The sequence below is a fragment of the Emydura macquarii genome, unplaced genomic scaffold, assembly GCF_026122565.2.
Source record: "Emydura macquarii macquarii isolate MOO-44397 ecotype Brisbane River unplaced genomic scaffold, CSIRO-AGI_Emac_v2 contig_431, whole genome shotgun sequence".
NCBI classification, from domain to species: Eukaryota; Metazoa; Chordata; order Testudines; family Chelidae; genus Emydura; species Emydura macquarii.
In genome coordinates this window covers 11,021,780-11,039,752 of record NW_027130568.1, presented here as the reverse complement: position 1 = coordinate 11,039,752, position 17,973 = coordinate 11,021,780, and the positions used below count along the sequence as shown (strand labels likewise).

The 17,973-nt window shown below is 40.0% G+C and overlaps 1 protein-coding gene across 5 annotated transcripts in view; it reads right to left on the bottom strand.

Annotated features, from left to right (window-relative positions):
- NFATC1 (nuclear factor of activated T cells 1) overlaps positions 1-17,973 on the bottom strand; it is a 134,437-nt gene that overhangs the window by 23,404 nt on the left and 93,060 nt on the right. For 3 of the 5 annotated variants that reach the window (XM_067537537.1, XM_067537532.1, XM_067537534.1), the window contains exon 9: positions 10,743-11,960. In XM_067537537.1, coding sequence (XP_067393638.1) covers positions 11,209-11,960 — 752 coding nt within the window. In that variant the 3' untranslated portion in view covers positions 10,743-11,208. Of the gene's footprint in view, positions 1-10,742; positions 11,961-17,973 lie in introns of those variants that run through there. The other 2 variants (XM_067537533.1, XM_067537536.1) reach the window with 2 other exon arrangements.

Genomic DNA, 17,973 nt, shown 5'->3' with positions numbered 1-17,973 from the left:
ATTGGTGGAGCTGGGCCCACATTCCTGAATATTGGTGGAGCATGGGCACCACGGGCCCATATAACCTGCCGCCTATGATCTTCAGGAGGCCAGAATCAGCTCCACAGACCCTTGCTACCAGGGACTCCCCTCTGGCCATGGCTGCTCCTGACCATATTAATTATTCCTGTGTGACTTACATAGGATCAGAGTAGGGATGATGTGAGTCCATCCTGGACTCCTTCCTCAATTAGTCATAGAACCATAGAGTTTAAGGACAGAAGGGACCACTAGATCATCCAGTCTGACCTCCTGTATATCATAGACCACCAACACCACCTCCCACGCACACACTAAGCCCAACCATCCTCTATAAAAGTAATTTAATGTGGCTCTTTTATTCCCATTAGTTTAATTTAATCTTTTTATGTTCAACGCACTCCCTTTTATTTTCCCCCATACTGAAATGATCATTTCAGATAATATTTTCCACAGCAGTTAAATCCTGGGCTATTGGTATTCATTAGTGCAGTTTCAGTTGTGTAGCCATTTCCCTTGCCATACGCACATTTATCCTTCCCTACTCCTCCCCAAATCTCATTCTTCCTTGTTCATCTTTTTTAATGGAGATGTTTTATTTCCCCTTCCTTTTATTTGAATTCTTTCTCACTTCTCCTCTAATTATACCAACATGTAGTTTCACAACCAAACCAGCCCTGTGTTCTGATTTTAAACTTTACAATGTGTATCTACGTGTTACAGTATTATGGCAAAAATATTTGTACTGTAGATGAAATAGAAATATTTTCCACAGAGTGTAAATATATACATAAACAACCATACACACACACTTCTATCAATCACCAAATATAGGGCACCAGGCAGATGGATCATGGTCCCTGTGTGGCACCCCACTTAAACCAGTCAGATTCCACACGAATATAAGGGTTTGCCTGTGCAGACCTGAGCCTGCAAACATTTATGCTCTTGACTAACTCAATAGGACTACTCAGCTGCATGTTTCAATGGAGCTATGCTAAACAAGAGAGGAAGATGTGGCCTATCAGTCAATTTGTAATGAAACCTGACTGCCAAAACAATAGCGGAAATGCCTTCACATCAGCATATCTCCATTTGCTACACTGATTTATCAAAAATGATGTTCTGATTCCCAGTCTTTTCCTTCAGCTTCCTCTGCAAAACCTAGACTGAGGTCTCAGCTTTTTCCCAAGCCTGCAGTTGTATTATCAAAATATTGTAAACCTCTCTGAAACATTTAGAATTCTCTGCTGGCAGAGAAAGGTTTTAACATCTCTACAAGGAGCTGCTCTCCACAATCTCTGCAATTCTAGCAGAGGATGGGCCAGACCTTCAACTGGCCTAAATCAGCACAGTTTCACAGATATCAATAGAGTCATCCACTGAGTCATGCCAGCTGAGAACCTCCTCCCGTGTTTCTAGTTTTGAGTCTAAAGTTTGAACAGGTTGCAGTAATTCTGGTCGGGTCTGTAGACATCTAGCCTGGATTTCTGGAAGCAGCTGCTGAGTTCCTGGGAAGTCCTCTGGAACAGCCATTGCTGACTTATATCAGATCATTGAGGAGCACACTTTCTTGCTGAAGTCTAAGACTCTCTGTCCTGGAATCAATTTTTCTTCTCCCCCTTTTCCGGTAAATTTAGTCAATCTTACTGACATTCATGTCTGACAAAGTAATAATCCCATGGCTTATGCTGGTTTAAATAGAAATAAAGAGGCTAGGATTGAAGCTGTGAGTGTGGCTCTGTCTCCATGAGTGGCAGTTCTTTCAGAAGCCCACTTTCAAAGTAAACCTTGCACAATGCTTGAGAGAAACATACCCAGTTACAGCCAGGACTATCAGTCTTTATCACAAAAACTAAATTCACTCCTGTTTATGAAACCCCTCCTCTCAAACTATTTACACTACTAAAAAACACTCAGGATATTTCCACACAATTGTGAGCGCTCTGACTGACTCTCCTGTCAAAGAAGAGATAGCTGACCCAATTCTGAACTCCAGTTTTACCCTGACATTACTCCACTGACTTCCACAGAGCTACTCCTGGTTTATAGTGGTATGAGATCAGAATCAGGTGTGCATAATCTTGTGCAACTGAACATTTAATGGAGGTGGGGCAAAGGTCTGTCAATATGTCTAGCTAAATACAAAACCAACAAGCAGTATAAATGAGTTATCATTAGTAATAACAATTTCCCTTGAGTCTCTTTTGACATTAAAGTGTTGCACATCCTCTATTTATGTCAGACAAGCACATTTCACCTCACTAATACTGCTTACACAATGGTTCTCTATTATGAAGCGATGCTGTCTGGAATGGTCATTAATGGATAATCCAGATGCATAGAGGTAAAAGACTAAACCATTTACTTGAAGACTATGTTTAAATCTTGGAATGCTGTAGAGTTCAATTTTTTCTAGTTTAAGATTCAAAATAGCTAATTAACAATAATGAAGAAATAATCTTTTCCATTAAAATAGCTTATTAGCAAATGCTCAAATGTCTGAAAAACATTCAGTAATAGAGACAACTGTCTCTGAACTCTGTCTGAACAGCATGGAACCAGTTTCAGAACTGCAGTCCTGCAGTTCAGTTTGGGAATAATTTAAGTACAGCAGAAAGTCCATACTACAGGGTATCCACCTGATCTCATATTTCCAAGAAACCTCATTCAACAGACATCTAGAGAATTTTCAGCCAGGTCAGTCATGAATGGGAAAGACACATACCACCATACACACATTATAATCAATCAGAGAAAGGTTCTTAACAGTATATAAAATGACTTGGAATAATTTTAGTTTTGCTTCTAATAAATCTTTTGCCGCCTCAGAGGTTTCAAAAAAGAACACAGCAGCTCCTCCCTCTCTATTTTATACAACCTCAAGTATGTGTTATTTATTTGCTATCCATGCAAATGAATTTCTGCTCTCATTGGGTCAAAGTGGGTCACATCCCACTATCAGTCATGTTCAACGGCACGGAACTCAAAAGGCTTACAAGGGGACAGAGTTTAGTCCACTGGCCAAATCCTACAAATCTTTAGCCCTAGCTTCCACTGAAGTCCTTGTTACAGGGGAGGCTTGGCTGAGTAAGAACAGAGACTGAAATCCTGCCCCCACCATTCCTACCTGGCTATGTTTTGGCCAAAATTATGTGGAACAACCATGGTTCTGCTGAAGGGGTTGAAAGAAAACAGCGGAACTCGGTAGCCCATTTCCTCACATTTTATGTGGGGGCTGTGCATTATGATCCAAGGAAAGATTGCAGGATTTGATCCACTGATTATGACCTTTTTGTAGCCTGCAGCATATTTTTCAAGATAGTTCAAATATTGGAACTACAAATATGGGTGCTCCAGGACGATAAAACTGAAGTGTTTGTATATTTTTTTAAACACTATCTCACTTCACCTAATACTCTTTTGTGCTATAGTAATTTTAAACAATAACAACCCACACCACACTAAAAGGTCTTCTCACCCTCAGAGTCTGTCCTTGTCACATCAGAAAGCCACAGGGCAGGCTCTTTGATCTGCAATTGAAATCAGCTAATTTTGTCAAAGAGATATAGGCCCATGCTTTCCCACTACATAGCTTATTTGCTGATGTTTACAATGTTAAGACTGCGAAGCCTTTCTCAGATGGGGAGGAGGAGGAGGGCTTAGGGGGCCGTTCTTTGCGATAAACCTCCTTTTAGCAAAGGGGTAGCTCAGGGAAAATTACTTCCCCTTTGGTGGCAACACAATTAAAGTCCCTCAGAAAACTCTGAGAAAGAAAAGAACGTGACTTATCCTATCAAGTAGATCACTAAGATCAATTGATGCTCAAGATGCCATAAAGCCTGGTGAAAAGAAAGAAAGCACACAATGTATATTACTGTACCAGATCTCTGATTGAAAAAACAAAGTTGTCAAGCAGATGTAGTTGAAACAATCAACTATGCTGCATACAATTCTCCCAAAAGAGACTCCAGTCTTTGACTGTCTATCAACAACTAGATTTCAATGAATGTGGCTATTATGCATTTTAACTGCTCGCTTTAGGCCTGGTCTACCCCCAGTGAACCCAAAGGGAATGTTGACTTAAGCAGGAGCAGACCTTTTGCTTTTTAGTAATCTAATAACATTATGACTTGCTAACGGGTAGCAAAGTTCACTGTTCATGAAGTCAATGAGAGAACTCATGGGTGTAAACTTCCTTATATGCCTCAGTGTTTGCAGGATTGGGCTCTAATGTTTGTTAAATCTAACTCTTGCGAGGTATAGCAGGGGATCTATATGTTACTTCTTATATACACAAGTCCGTGGAGAAGAGGGTTATTTTTGAAAAAAACTTCTCCAGATACCTTTTGTCTAGATGGGTCAGAGCGCTAGAATACTGGGAGTTTAAGTGACTCACATGATGATAACTCCTGGTCGGCTAACATTGCACAACTCAATCGTGACACTCTTTAGAAATATTTTAAACAAATATCATATTCCAAAAATGAATGCTAGCATCCAAACAAAGCTTTCTCAGGAAAGTCTTTGCTTCTGCAAGCCACACATTTTCTTTGGCACCAGGCCAGGCTTATAAGCAGATGTAAATGTTACTGAAGCTGAAACACAGCAAGTCGTTCTCCCCAGCTCACCTAAGAAAACTTTAAAAAACTCTTCCTGTTTGAAACACCAATGCCAGTATCCATTATTATGAAAGTAAGAGAATGAATAAGATGTAGAAGTGAGATGTGATTTTTTTTTTCATTTAATTGCACAAGGCTGCAGAGGGAAATTGATATTTAGTTTGAAGAGACGCAGAATGACACAGCCTCCGCTGTACACTTAGTGACCTGAAATGTTTAATGCAAAGGCACACACAAGGCTAATGTAGTTTCCTGAACACTAAAAATACCCTAGCCTAGGATATCTATTCTGCAAGTTACTGCCCATTAAGAACTTCCTCTTTTTTGTTGCCTGCCCACCCTTTGCCCCCCACAAAATGCCCTCATTCAGTATCCCTGGATGTGAATGGGAGTTGAGGGCACTCAGCCAATCTCAGAAGAGATCTCAGCACCTTGAAGAATTGGACTCTTCACGACCATGTGGCAAATCTAAGTGTTAATGTTCAAAGGGGGAAAACAAAGTTCACCAATAGATTTCACAGCACACAGTATCTAAAAGGTTAGCACCAATAGGTTGCATCCATTGGACTGGGTGGAGTCAGGAAGTGACACCTGTTCTTGTCGTTTACAATTTTGGAGGGTCTCTTTTTGTGAGGCTCCAGGGAGTTTCTATTCACAAAGACTGCTATAAAGAGTGAAAAGGCAATCTTGATACCCTGACCATGTGTGATTTAGTTTAATGGTGTACCACTCAAATGTAGACATTTATGTCCATTAAAGGTCTGACCCTAATGAGTTATTTGAGTCCTTTATATTATTTCTCCTACCCATCACATATAGCCTACATCCTAAATGTTAACGACTCAGCATGTTTTACCACAGTAGCGGGTACACTTTCAACCATCATTAGTAACGAGGAGGGTCTCGACTCAGGCATGGGGCCAGGTTTAGTAAAACTTTCCATGAGGAAAGCTTTTTGTTTTCTCCCAAAGCTGCTAGACTCGGCCAACAGGGAAGGAGAGAGGGAAAGCTCATATCCAGACTGCAGTGTAGACAGTATTACTGGACTTTGTAGACTACCTGCATGTTGTTCTAATGACATCTGGACTACTGGAAATCAGAGAGTGAACTCAGAAGTTTTCAAAGGCATAATTGTGGCAGCAGCAGACTAAACTTAATGCCTTGAGAGCCAATCACTTTAATCACAAAGCTGAAATGTATGAAAAAGGATACATTTCAGCAAAAGAATAATTCTGTCTGCTACAGTTCCTGTTCAAATAAACTATATCACCAAACCACGTGCACTTCAGAAATATACAGGAATATAAAAAATGAACATATGGTTTAGAGGCAACAGAATTTCATATATACTGTATAGAAGATATATGGACTTGTCAGGCATCTTACAGTTCGACAATATAAGCAATTCATGGGAATGACATTAGCAATAGCTCATATTACATTCAGGAGTTAAACTTTTACTGCAAAAGTTATTTTAAAAGAGCCATGTTTAAAATGAAATGGCTGGTGAGGTTGCAGCTTTCAATAACACTTTACCTGTGGTTTTGCCACTTTTACTTACTTATTGGGAGTTTAATGCTCCCAATTTACCTTTTCAGATTAAAAAAAGAAATTGAAAAGAGTGCATTCATGATCAAAGTACTATAAAACTCAGCTCTACCGAGACAATTATGGGGGCAAAAGTCTACTTGTTTTAAAAAGAAGCTGATGATGTGTTTTCAGTAACTGCTGTCAGCCACATATTGAAAAATTCAGACACCTCTTTGTTTATGTAGTATATATATTCTTGTCACTCTGCAGGGAGCTAATCATGTACATCCAATAGCATCAAGATCAGAAGCCAACACTTTATTTAAAAAAACTGGGGCTGGGAATTAACATTCAAAATAGCAGATGGGAGAGCTCTTAAAATCCATAGCTCCTGGAATCAGAACCAAAGGAGAAGTGTTAGCAAATACATTTAAAAATCAGGGAGATGGGGGGAGAGGAGAGGAGTTCACCCCAAAAGTCTGAGTCCAAACACTGGCAAACTTAAAACTTGAACGTGATAGCTCAAGCACATCTTTATTCAAAACGTGAATATTGGTTTGGCTTGGGTTTTTTTTACTAAAACTTATTTGTTATTGTCTATGTACTAATTAAAATGAAAACAAGGAGTAAGTGTATTTAATAGACCTTGAAATGTGTTGAGAAGACAGATCACAACGAAATCCCTTTCCTGTTGGTACCAATGTGTTTTCCCCTTGCTTGCAGAGATATCATTATAAATGAGTGCTAAAGTCACTTCTTTGATGTGTTTAATGGCAGGAAATAATTTCACAACTGAGTGTCATTCTGCTGCAGCTAAAAAATGTATCAGCTTATGGGGGTGCCAATCATAACCGGAATGACGTTTCTTGGCATTAAAACGCCAAATTGAATTCTCTCTGACCTAGCAATATGAAGATTTGAGCTCAATTCTTTGTTCCACCCAAGCTACATTAGGAACAGGAATGGGAAGTGGGGGCTGGGAGGTGACTTTAAACCACCTTTGGCCTCCCCTGTTCTGAGTTTGACCAAGCCTGTCCAGTCCTCAGACTAAGTTCTACTTAGCTGCTTATGGCCACAAAGAGTTATTTCGAACATCTGAGTAAAGCAACCAAAAGCTTGAAAACTAATATGAGCCATCTTGGTCAGCAAACTGAACTGAAAATTCCATCAGAATGGACTTTCTCGCAGTGTCTTGGCACAAGTCACGACTAAGACCAAGGAGAAGCATACGAAAATGTAAAATAACCATTAACTGAGCTTTCACATCTCAGTACATGAAATAATGTTTGGTTCAAGGGATGGGCAAAAGTTCAGATCAGTTCTTAATTTCCCCAGAGCAGCTGGCTGTTTGGCTACATAGTTATAATTCTGTTCTTTTTCGCAAATGGCTGTATAGCACATTTGTAACCCATTGGCCTGGCAAGCGAATGATAGTTGATTGTTCCTGGGCCCAGTTCTCCTTCATGTGGCAGTTATGTTGAGCTCTGTGTACTATCTACTGCCTGGCTTTGTATTGAAGATACTCAGTGCTGACAAATCAATAGTTATTAAAACCCTTAACAGAATAGAATTTGTGTTAAGCTGTCTGTCTGTCTCTTAGGGGTTTTTTATAGGTTCTATCACCCTATGTCTGAGCTGTTTCCGGGTTAGACCCCTCGTGGAATTCATAGAGTCTTCTCCTTTCACCAGTATAGGAGGCTCTGATTGGGACATACCACTTTCTTTTTTAACAGGGCACCTTTTGTATCAAAGATACGCATTGACTTCATTGGGCTTTGGATCAGACCCCTAGTTAGCTAATACAGTGACTGTGGTGGCAAAGGGAGCAGTCATTAAGCAATCGGCAGTCTCTCTCTCACACAGAGTCTTGCACATTACCGCTTGCATTATTTATTGAGGACTGTTGGTCAGGGCCTTGAGGACAACTTCTACTCTTTTCGCAAAGAACCATGAAATCTCATGGACGACCACCAGAGACAGGGATAAAAGCTTGTTTTAACTCTTTCATCTGAAGGACAACACCCTAAACAGTACATCAGCCCTTACTACTGCATTGGGAGCCAGTCAAAGCCTTGTGTGGGATTAAATCTCAGAATCATCTTGAGCCAGACTTATTTCAATATCCGTAATATATTCATGATAGATCTCATATTACTTTACCAGGGGAGTTTCAAGTGTTTTATAATGTTTTTGAGACAGATATTCTTGTATTGAAACAGGCTACCAACCTAATCAGTAGCCCAGGTGGCTACTGTTGATTTTTGTTTAAAATGAAATTGCCAAGACCAACACTTACTTGCCAAAATAGAAGCCTCCTTGGGTTTTCCCTTTATACCACATTAGCTGAGTATCATTACACCAACACTGAAATATCATATGCATTGCATATATTTATATAAACCCACTGACTGCTTTTTTCCAAAGTCCTCTGTGATGTAGATGGCCTGAGTCTGGAACTACTCCAGACCAAATTAATGAATATTGCTTTGATCCCACAGGCTGAAACTGAAAAAAACTTCTGTTTATTCCAGGTCCAAGATTACTTAAAATGTATTAGAAATAGGGATATATAAATCAAATCAGAAAAAAGGGCACGTTTGTGAGACTCTGAATCAAATGCCACTTTGTTTAATGAGGGTTGGATTTTTAATTTGTCCTGCACTCACATTAGCATGCTGTCTATCTATTTTAGGGTTTTATACTGCCACCCATCCCCGTGGTATCTGAGCACCTTCCATGTAAAATCAATAGCAATAAAAGCTGCTAGTGGACTTCATGGAATCTCTAGCACCCCTCCTTCTACAGAGCAGGACCTTTGGTTTTGAGGTGGAGGTGGGTGGTTTGTTTTGGGAAGCAGGGAAGGAATGATGTGCCTTGGAATTAACGTATTTTTATAACTTTTGTATTCTTTACTCACACAAAGAAATGGAAACAAAGTTTAATTAGTTATAAGAGTTTGAAGGAGACACAACTGAATCCATGTTTAAATTATAAAGAGGAGGAGATTTTAATCTGTTAAAATAAGAGTAGATTCATGTATTTTCTTTTACTATTAATAAAAGCATGAATTGTTTCTCTGTCTCTAGTTCTGTGGCTGGTCACAGAATGGCTTTAAACAGGATGATACATATTCAAGTATGGATTCCATCGTTTGGCTACTGTGACGGGTGATTTCAAAGTAGTTACCAGGCCCAAGCCTGATGTAGCAGAGTTTGAGGTGGGGAAATAAAATTCTGTTTTCCAGAACACAGAGCGCCACCAGTGTTGTCCTGTGACATTTACAGCAAATGAGGAGCTGTGCTCCTCTTCACTGAGGTGGGGTCTGGTTAATGGATCTGTGTATCCTTGCATCCAACCATGCCCTTCCGCTGGGGAGCGGCAGACAATAGTTCTGAATGCTGAGGGGGTGTTTCTCCTAGTGAGACTGCACCAATTGCACAGCCTATCAGCGTGCCTCAGAATGAAAGAGTTCTGATGTTACCGTACTTCTCTTATCCAAAGTGATCCTTTTAGTTTTTTATTACTTGTAAAATTAATAAATCGTATTAAACAAAAAAGGGAGAGACAGGATCATGGGTTTTAATTTGTGGAGGTGTAATGTGCTGCTTGTCTGGAAGAACAGTTTCATGATGGCTACTGATATGGATTGAGTCTACAAGCTTATTATATGTAGATTCTAGCTGTTAAACTTGTGATCAGTCTTCCCCTGTGTAATCTTTGTTTTCTATCGATCTTTAATTTGATTGGGTCTTTTTACTTTTTGTTTATTTCATTTTGGGGGTATGCACCAGCTTAAATCTTGTTTCTCATAGCAGTATGCATGTAGAGAAAATGGACTATGCCTATAGGAACACTATCCTGTCCTCAGCATAGACAGAAATGCAGCATACTTGTGTAACAGCCATGTAAAACTTTAATGAACTGTGCTCCTAATTAGGAAAATTCCTTTGACTTGTCTGTCATGTAACTGATTAGGAACTCTATTAAGGAAAGATGTTTTCCCAGAACTGAAAAACAAAATGCTGTTATTCAAGCTCAAAAATACTATTTTTTATCCTAATTCGGCAAATATCATGTTGTTTAAAATCAAATGAATAACTTTCCCAAAAATAATAAAAAAGTAAAATTGGTTGTCTTTTGGTATAATTTCTCCCTGAAAGACATATTGAGAAGCTCCTTGGTACCAATTAGTTCCAATACAGACATTTCAAAGACATTCCTTTTCCAAATAGCATAGTATATTACATAAAAATATATTGTTATTGAAAGGGAGGTCACATAGTCCTTTAAGGGGAAGGTCCAGAATACGGCTGAGATACTTAGCGGTAAGTGCTAAATCACAGTTCAGGGAGGTCACATAATCAAATTCCAGATTACCTCCTTTATTATAGTCAGCTAATAAATCTTTGGAAACCAATGTTTGATGGGTTCATCACACCATTTTAACACTTGAGTGGTGTGTGTGTGTGTGTGTGTGTGGGGAGGGAGGGGAAGATGAGGGTGTACATGTATATATATATTTATACATAATTTATATCTATCTATTGATCTATATAAAATCTTACAAACTAAAAAACATCGGCTACAAATCTATTGTAAGGACTAAAGAAAAAAGCCTTAATTGCAGAAGCCACCAGGCTGAAAAGCCATCAGCTAAAGGACATGCCTCAGTTTTTAATTTGAGTTTTCTTAGCTGAAGTAGAGCTGTTTATCATTTAGTTCCAGTTAGCAGGTTTGTGTATCTGAAGTTCCATTGCATTATGAACAGGACAATGTTAAATATGTTTTCACTGCCATTCCACAGGTCACTGGCATAGGCATAAACCAAGACCATATGGTTAAGATTATTGCAATGTAGCTATTGGTCATGCAGCTAGCTCTACAGTGACTAACAACATTTAATGCTTAAAAATACAGTTTTGTTATTGCAAATAAAATTAAAGAACTCTTTCTCAAACAGAGAACATCAGAGCAAAATTCTGCACCATTCCACAAGGCTGTTAATTGGCACTTTCTTCCATCAGAATTCTGAAGGGGGTTAAAAGAACTCACTGCTACAGTAACATGGTTGAACGCAAACCTCTACAGCTGTGGAAGACTTACCATCATCCAGGTACAACTGGTCCAATTCCTCAGGTTCTCGCTTGATCATTACAGGAATAGGGGCCAAATTATGATTACTGTCCTCATGCAACTCTGGCAATGACAGTGGTTGGTTTGTTGGAGACTCATTTCTTTGAACCTTCGGTAGTTGGTGCTGCTGTTGACCCATTATGGATGAGTGAGATGGACTGCAGGACTGCAAATAGGTTGGCTCTTGGGTAACAGATGGAACTGGAGAAGAGGGACTGTTGGGATAGAGTGTTTGTTGGTAACCAAGAGAACAGCTACTGCTCAGATGTTGACTCACCTGCGGCTGCAGCATGATGTGAGATGATTGATCTGGAGAACTTGGGTGCACAACTATAGGCCTTGGCACTTCCTGTATGGTGGGGACACCTCCAGCGGGCTGCTGAAGTCCTAGGTGACTGTGGCCTGGGTTGGTGATGCACTTGTAAGCAGAAGATGAAAGATCATGCAGTTTGGGGCTTGAGTTGGGAGAGGATGACATCACAGTGTTTCTCTGCTGACAGGAAGTGAAGCCAGCCACAAGGCACGAACCAGGATCAGGAGGCATCATGATCTGCTGGCTGTAGTATGGTTTAGAGAGAGGGTTTAATCCTTGGTTCATTGGTCCACAGGTTTGAGCAGGCTCATAGTCATCAGTGGGTTCTGTTTTTATAATTGGAACTGTTAAGAGAAAAAGAAATTTTAAATAAACATGAGTTGCATATTGGTATGATCAAGTTGGCTTGTGGCTAGGATACCCTTTGCAAAACAAACAACGTCTTGAATAAGACTCTGTGTGTCTTTTGCCTAGTTCTCCCACCCTATAAAAAAAAATGAATGAGTCATCAGCACAAGAAAGTCACAGCTGGTTTTAATATTGAAAAGGACTATTTTCTTTGGACTCTCCTTCAGCACTAATGTGCTATAAAAATCTATTTGCAAATAGCTGTGCTGCAGTAGAAGCCTTGGACCCAAGGGCTCCATGGATTTGTAGTAATCAAAGCAAAAATTTTAACTTGGATGTACTACTGCATTTCTACTGCTACTGATGTCCCATTTGATAAATGTCTGCACATTTGGTAAACTCAGGCACAATAAGGTAGAGATGGGGCCTTTAGGGTTCAACAAAAACAAAATTGCAAAGATAAATGACAACGTTGTTATGCGCAAGGAGTTTTTGATTATAAAGATTATTTTGAAAGGCCAGGAATCTCTCTCTCTCTCTCTTTTTTTTTTTTTTTTTAAAAAGAACTGTGTTTAATCTCTGCTTCTCACTACCTAGCCAATGGGTGTAAAATATTCAACAAGTTGGAACCAACTCCCAGAGATCACAAGTTGGATCCAAACTACCAGGCATACTGGAGACTGTTAGTCCAGACTCTGCCTATGAAGAAGAAACTGGCTGCTCTTGTGCACAAATTATTTGCTCCATCCTCTGCCCCAAAGGTGTGCAGAGGTTGTACCTGTCAGTCATGGAGAGAAAGCCCCTCTGCAAAACATGAAGGGTGACTGGTATGGAATTTACCACATAAGCAGAGTTCTGACAATGAAAAAAATCACGAGCCTCTCTCTAATAAAGGCAATGTAGAGGGGAGAAAGGACTTTGCCTGTCCTGGATATCAAGCAGCACACACAGTTCACAGGGAAAAGACCCCCACTTCCTAGATCAGGTGAACTATAAATGAGAAGGGCCAAGTAGGCCTCTCAGGCCCAGATTTTAAAGGTATTTAAGCATTCAGCACTGCAACTCAACTGATTTAGGAGTCAAAGTCTCATTTTCAAAAGGGAGTTAGGCACTTAGAGCCTAAATCCTATTGGCTATCAATGGGAATTTGGCTCCTAAGTGTCTAAATCCCTTTTGTAAATGAGATTTAAGCTCCTGAGCAAAGCAATGCCTAAACACCTTTAATAACCTGGGCCTAAATGACTTCAAGGAATTTGAATAAACATATTTATTCTAGCCAGACCCAACTTGCATACAGAGAGTAGCAGTTTTTGGTTCATGTGAGTGTTTATCTTCTTGCCCAAATAAAGACCTGCACAGACTTTCATATCTCTGAGGCATTGTTGGCAATTTATGGCAGTATCCCAGGATATCTGTTAGGGTATGAAAATAACTATTCTGCTATGGTAGATTAGATACCAATAAAATATCTTTGGGGAACGTGACCCAACAATTCAGTTCCAAGTGTATGCATGTGTCTGAGGAATCTGAACCCTTAAAAGAGTTTTTAGGCCATTTAATATGCATGAGTATATTAGCTATAGTAAAATTCTTTTAATGCTCCCAAATTTTACTTCTGGTAAATGCACTTTGCTACCCTTGTTTTACAACCTCCTAGTCCCTTGTTAACTTTGCTCCTTTTATATTGTTTTACACACAGATGCTTGTAACACTTGCTTCAAGATTTCTTGGGCTGCTAGTAAAACATGCTTAAACACATTACAGATGCACAAGTGCCACTCAAGATGCATGCATTATGGATAATGGACTGTCATCAGATTCCTCCTCATCATATTTTCACCTGCCCACATACTGCATGCTAGTTAGCATGATTAGGAATGTACTGGTTGCAGGGAAGGAGATTCCAGGTTCAATGAACAGATTTATAAAATCCATATTACACCCTTTATAAAAATATAAGACCAAAGAAACCCCATCTCGAGAAACAGGGAAGCACAGAGATTGTCAGAAAATACCTTTCACAAAATCCTGAGCCAGAAAATGTTCTCACATGTTTTACATTAGGTTCACTATACTAGCACTAAGCCCGGCACAGCTGGAATTATGAGGATCACTGAACACTGAATTTTCCCAATATATCACAGTTATAGAAACACCTGTGCTAAGTAATTCCCAATTAATCCACTGACAATTCAGTGCTCAGTAACCCTTGCAGGATCTCATTCATTTAGAACTATGCATCTCTGGATATGTCTATACTGCAATTAGACATCTGCAGCTGGCCCGGGCCAACTGACCCAAGTTCACGGGGCTCAGGCTGCAGGGCTTTTTAATTGCGATGTAGATGCTTGGGCTGCAGCCCAACCCCTGGGACCCGCCTCACAGTGTAGACGTATCCTAGGAGTCTTATAGAGGCACTGGTGAAGTGGTGGCACATGAGGCTGGTGCGGGAAGCTTTGAGGAACACTTCCATGACCTCAGACTGTTCTTTTCCACACCCTTTGCTTCCTCACTTAGCAATATATATTTCCTCATTTCTGTCTTTAGCACATTTAAAAAGGGGCAACACAGTCAGGACCACGCTCAGTGGCAAGGTAAATGGTGGTGACAGTTATGTGTCGAGAAGTCCGGCTTCAGTCCTCAGCTGTACCAAGCTTATCACTGTTACAAAATTTGAGAGGGTAGCTTACAGCTACCTTTCCTCTCCTCTGCTTCCGGGCAAGCCTGGGGCTGACATGGACCCCGGAATAATTTAGAGCAGCCAGTGGCTGTGGCATCTGAGGGTTTGGCCCGTTATGCCTTCTATGCAGAAGTGTGCATGGGAGGAATTGGTAGCATAGAACTGACTATCCCAGCTTTGCATAACTTTAAGATTTCCTGCATCAGGGGAATCCTTGGCTGCCCTTTTCTGGCTTGCTGGCTACATTTCTCTGTCTCCGTAGCAGAACAGGGGCAAAGGATTCAGCCCTCAATGTGGGCCTGATTTATCACTGGTTTACTCCAGCTTTATACTGATGTAACCCCACTGATTGCATGGTCAGACAATGGATGGTAAGGCAGTTCTGAATAAGCTGACTCTGACGTACTTTATTTCAGTGGAGGCACACTGGTATAAAACTGGAGTAATACAGCGGTGGATCAGGCCCCACAATGATAAGTAGGTGCAATTTACAGGATGTGGTGGGGCAGAAGAGTGAGTTTATAGCCAGAAAAGCACCAATAGGATGATGTAAGAAGGTGCAAAGATAAAGTCTGGATCCTGCTTAATCTTATGCCCCCGTTTGTTGCTTTTATTGCTACAAGCCCTAGTCTTCCTCCTCCTCCATCAGCCTGCAAGCTACAGCAATTTACAAAGATTTACTGATATAAATTACACCAACTTTTATGCATCTCTTAATTTGTCCTCCATTCTTATTCCAATTTGAGTTATTTGACATGGTAGATAGCAAAATGTAAGTAAGTAGTGGTTACTTATACAGGTATTTGGAGGTCTCTGAACTAGTTCACCTAAATCATGTCTATTAAATCCCCAAAGTGTTTTTTCTGGTATTATAAAAGGTCCCTTGTGTTAAATACTGTTTATCTGCTAATCTCATTACTAACATAGTACTGTATAGTATAGTATACTAATAATTGTACTGGAAAAGGAAAAAAAAGCATTGATGCTGAAATTGCCAAAGAATGTGGGCCTGAATCTCCATTGCCTTGCACCTTTTAAAGTCATTTACTTAAATCAGGATAGTAGCATTGACTCCACCTCTACACAAGTGTAAATGTCTTCACAAGGTACAAGTCTAGAGAATTAGACTTGTGGGATCTTTGTTTTAAAGGAATGATCCAGAAGAGCTAAAATCTAGTTTGTAAAGATGAGTGTGTCAGCTGAAAGGAGCTGATGAAAACTATTATATTTCGTTTTCTCACCAGGACTTGGTCTCTTCACAGGAATGGATGACTGTATTACTTGATTTGTAGAGGACAGATATACCATAGATTACTACACTAAGACATACTGCAGCATTTTTGTGACATTCCATCCAGTATCTGCTTCTCTCCAGCATATGTAACTGTTTCAAGTGGAATAACAAAAGCTAGTAACATGCACCAGCTGATACTTCTTAAACGGAGTTTGGAAGAAACCGTGAATCTCCACTACCTGGCCGGTCAGTTAGTGATTTGCACCTGTGCAAAGCTGGTATAAAAGGCTACTGAATCAGAGAGATGGTGTTTTGCATTAATTTTGCAAATGACTATACAGAGGACAAGGCAGCAGATGACCAAGTACCATATATTTTATGCACATCATCCAAAATTTAATTAAGAGCATTTTTTTCTTCTCTCTGAACTGTTTCCTGTTTTATCACCATTCACTACTGGATGCTCTATTTGTGGCATCCGTTTATTATCCTGGAATGAAAGGGCATTACTCTAGAACACAAACAAGTTGCATTATAAGGCTAACAAGGGCCTAAAAATATCGGCTAACGGATATCACCATCCCTCCAGTCCTTTCAGCACTCTTTTTCGGGTCAAGCGCACAGCTGGTGTAAATCAGCATTGCTCCCTACATGTCTTTGGGCATGTCTACACTGCAGCTGGGAGATGTGATTCCCAGCATGGGTAGACAGGCTTGCGCTAGTTCACTTGGAGCTGGCTTGCTAAAAATAGCAGCGTGAAGATTGTAGCCCTGGTGGTAGCCCAGGCTAGCCACCTGTGCCACAGCATTCACACTGCTCCTTTTAGCACACTCGCTCAAGTGGAGCTAGCGCAAGTCTATCTCCCAGCGGCAGTGTAGACATATCCAATGGAGCCACGGCAGTTTACACCACCTGAAGACCCAGCCCCTTCCATCATCAAGACCTCTTCTCACTTAGGGAGCAATCCTTTGCCATGGCTGTGGCAGATCATCAGCCAAGATGAGAGAAATGGTAAAACATGATGTATCTGACACCATTTATCGTTATGCCTTACGTGCATGCTAACTTCAAAGCTTTACAAACCTGAGGCCAGATAATGGTTTTAAGTCTCAAATGCACCCCTCAGAAGGTGTAATTTTCCATGAAGCTAATTGCCGGGCACATCCATTTCCTCTGTCATTCAATTTTGGGAGTCATATGTCTCTTGGATTGTTATACTTCATGTTACATAAGATTCCGCATATTATATGTGGGAAGAAGCCATGTGATACCAAGGATATGATTAGTAGCCGTGGAGTTAATATTTAACAGAAAACAGTATTAACCCTATCTACTTTACACTATCAGGTCAAATATTTAAAATTGGCTGTCAGCTCTAATGTCTTCTTTAAAAGACCCCAAGCTGAAAGAGACACCGACCTTCACAAAACCTGCATTAAAATGATAAACAACAAAAAATGCCCTGCAGCTGTTCAGAATCTATCAGCACTTTTAGCATGAACTGAACTATTTTTTAATTTAATACAGAAGTCTCAAATGCCAACAAGCACTATTTTAGGGCTGCTTTGTGGTGGTAAGATAACACTCTACACTGCAGACGCTCAGCTGACTACAATGAAAAATTAAGACTGGATTTGCTCCACTCTGAGATATACCAATAACAAGTTACAGCAATGAGATCGGAGTTTATAAAAGAGCAAATAACAAACACGATGCCTGATCCTGTAAAGAGTTGTGCATGAAAGTAATTTTACTCACTTGAGTAATCCCAAACCTTTGCAAAGATCAGGTACTTACTGTGCAAATGAATGATACATTTATTTGGTTTATCATTGCTAATAATTTTAAAATACTTGCTATTTTATAATGCACCAGATTGATCTACTGATGATCCTGGCCTGTCCACCATAATTTTAAGTATTGCAGTATGAATTCTAAATTCATGTGATAAGCAACTTAACTGTGCTAATTGTTTTTAAATGGCTTGATGATGTCACCTTAGGCTGCTGGACTTGTGTCATTATGTCATCTCATTCAATGTGAAGTTCTGAGAACCATGTGTTGGCAACAGCACTGGCTATAATAAATCAAAGCT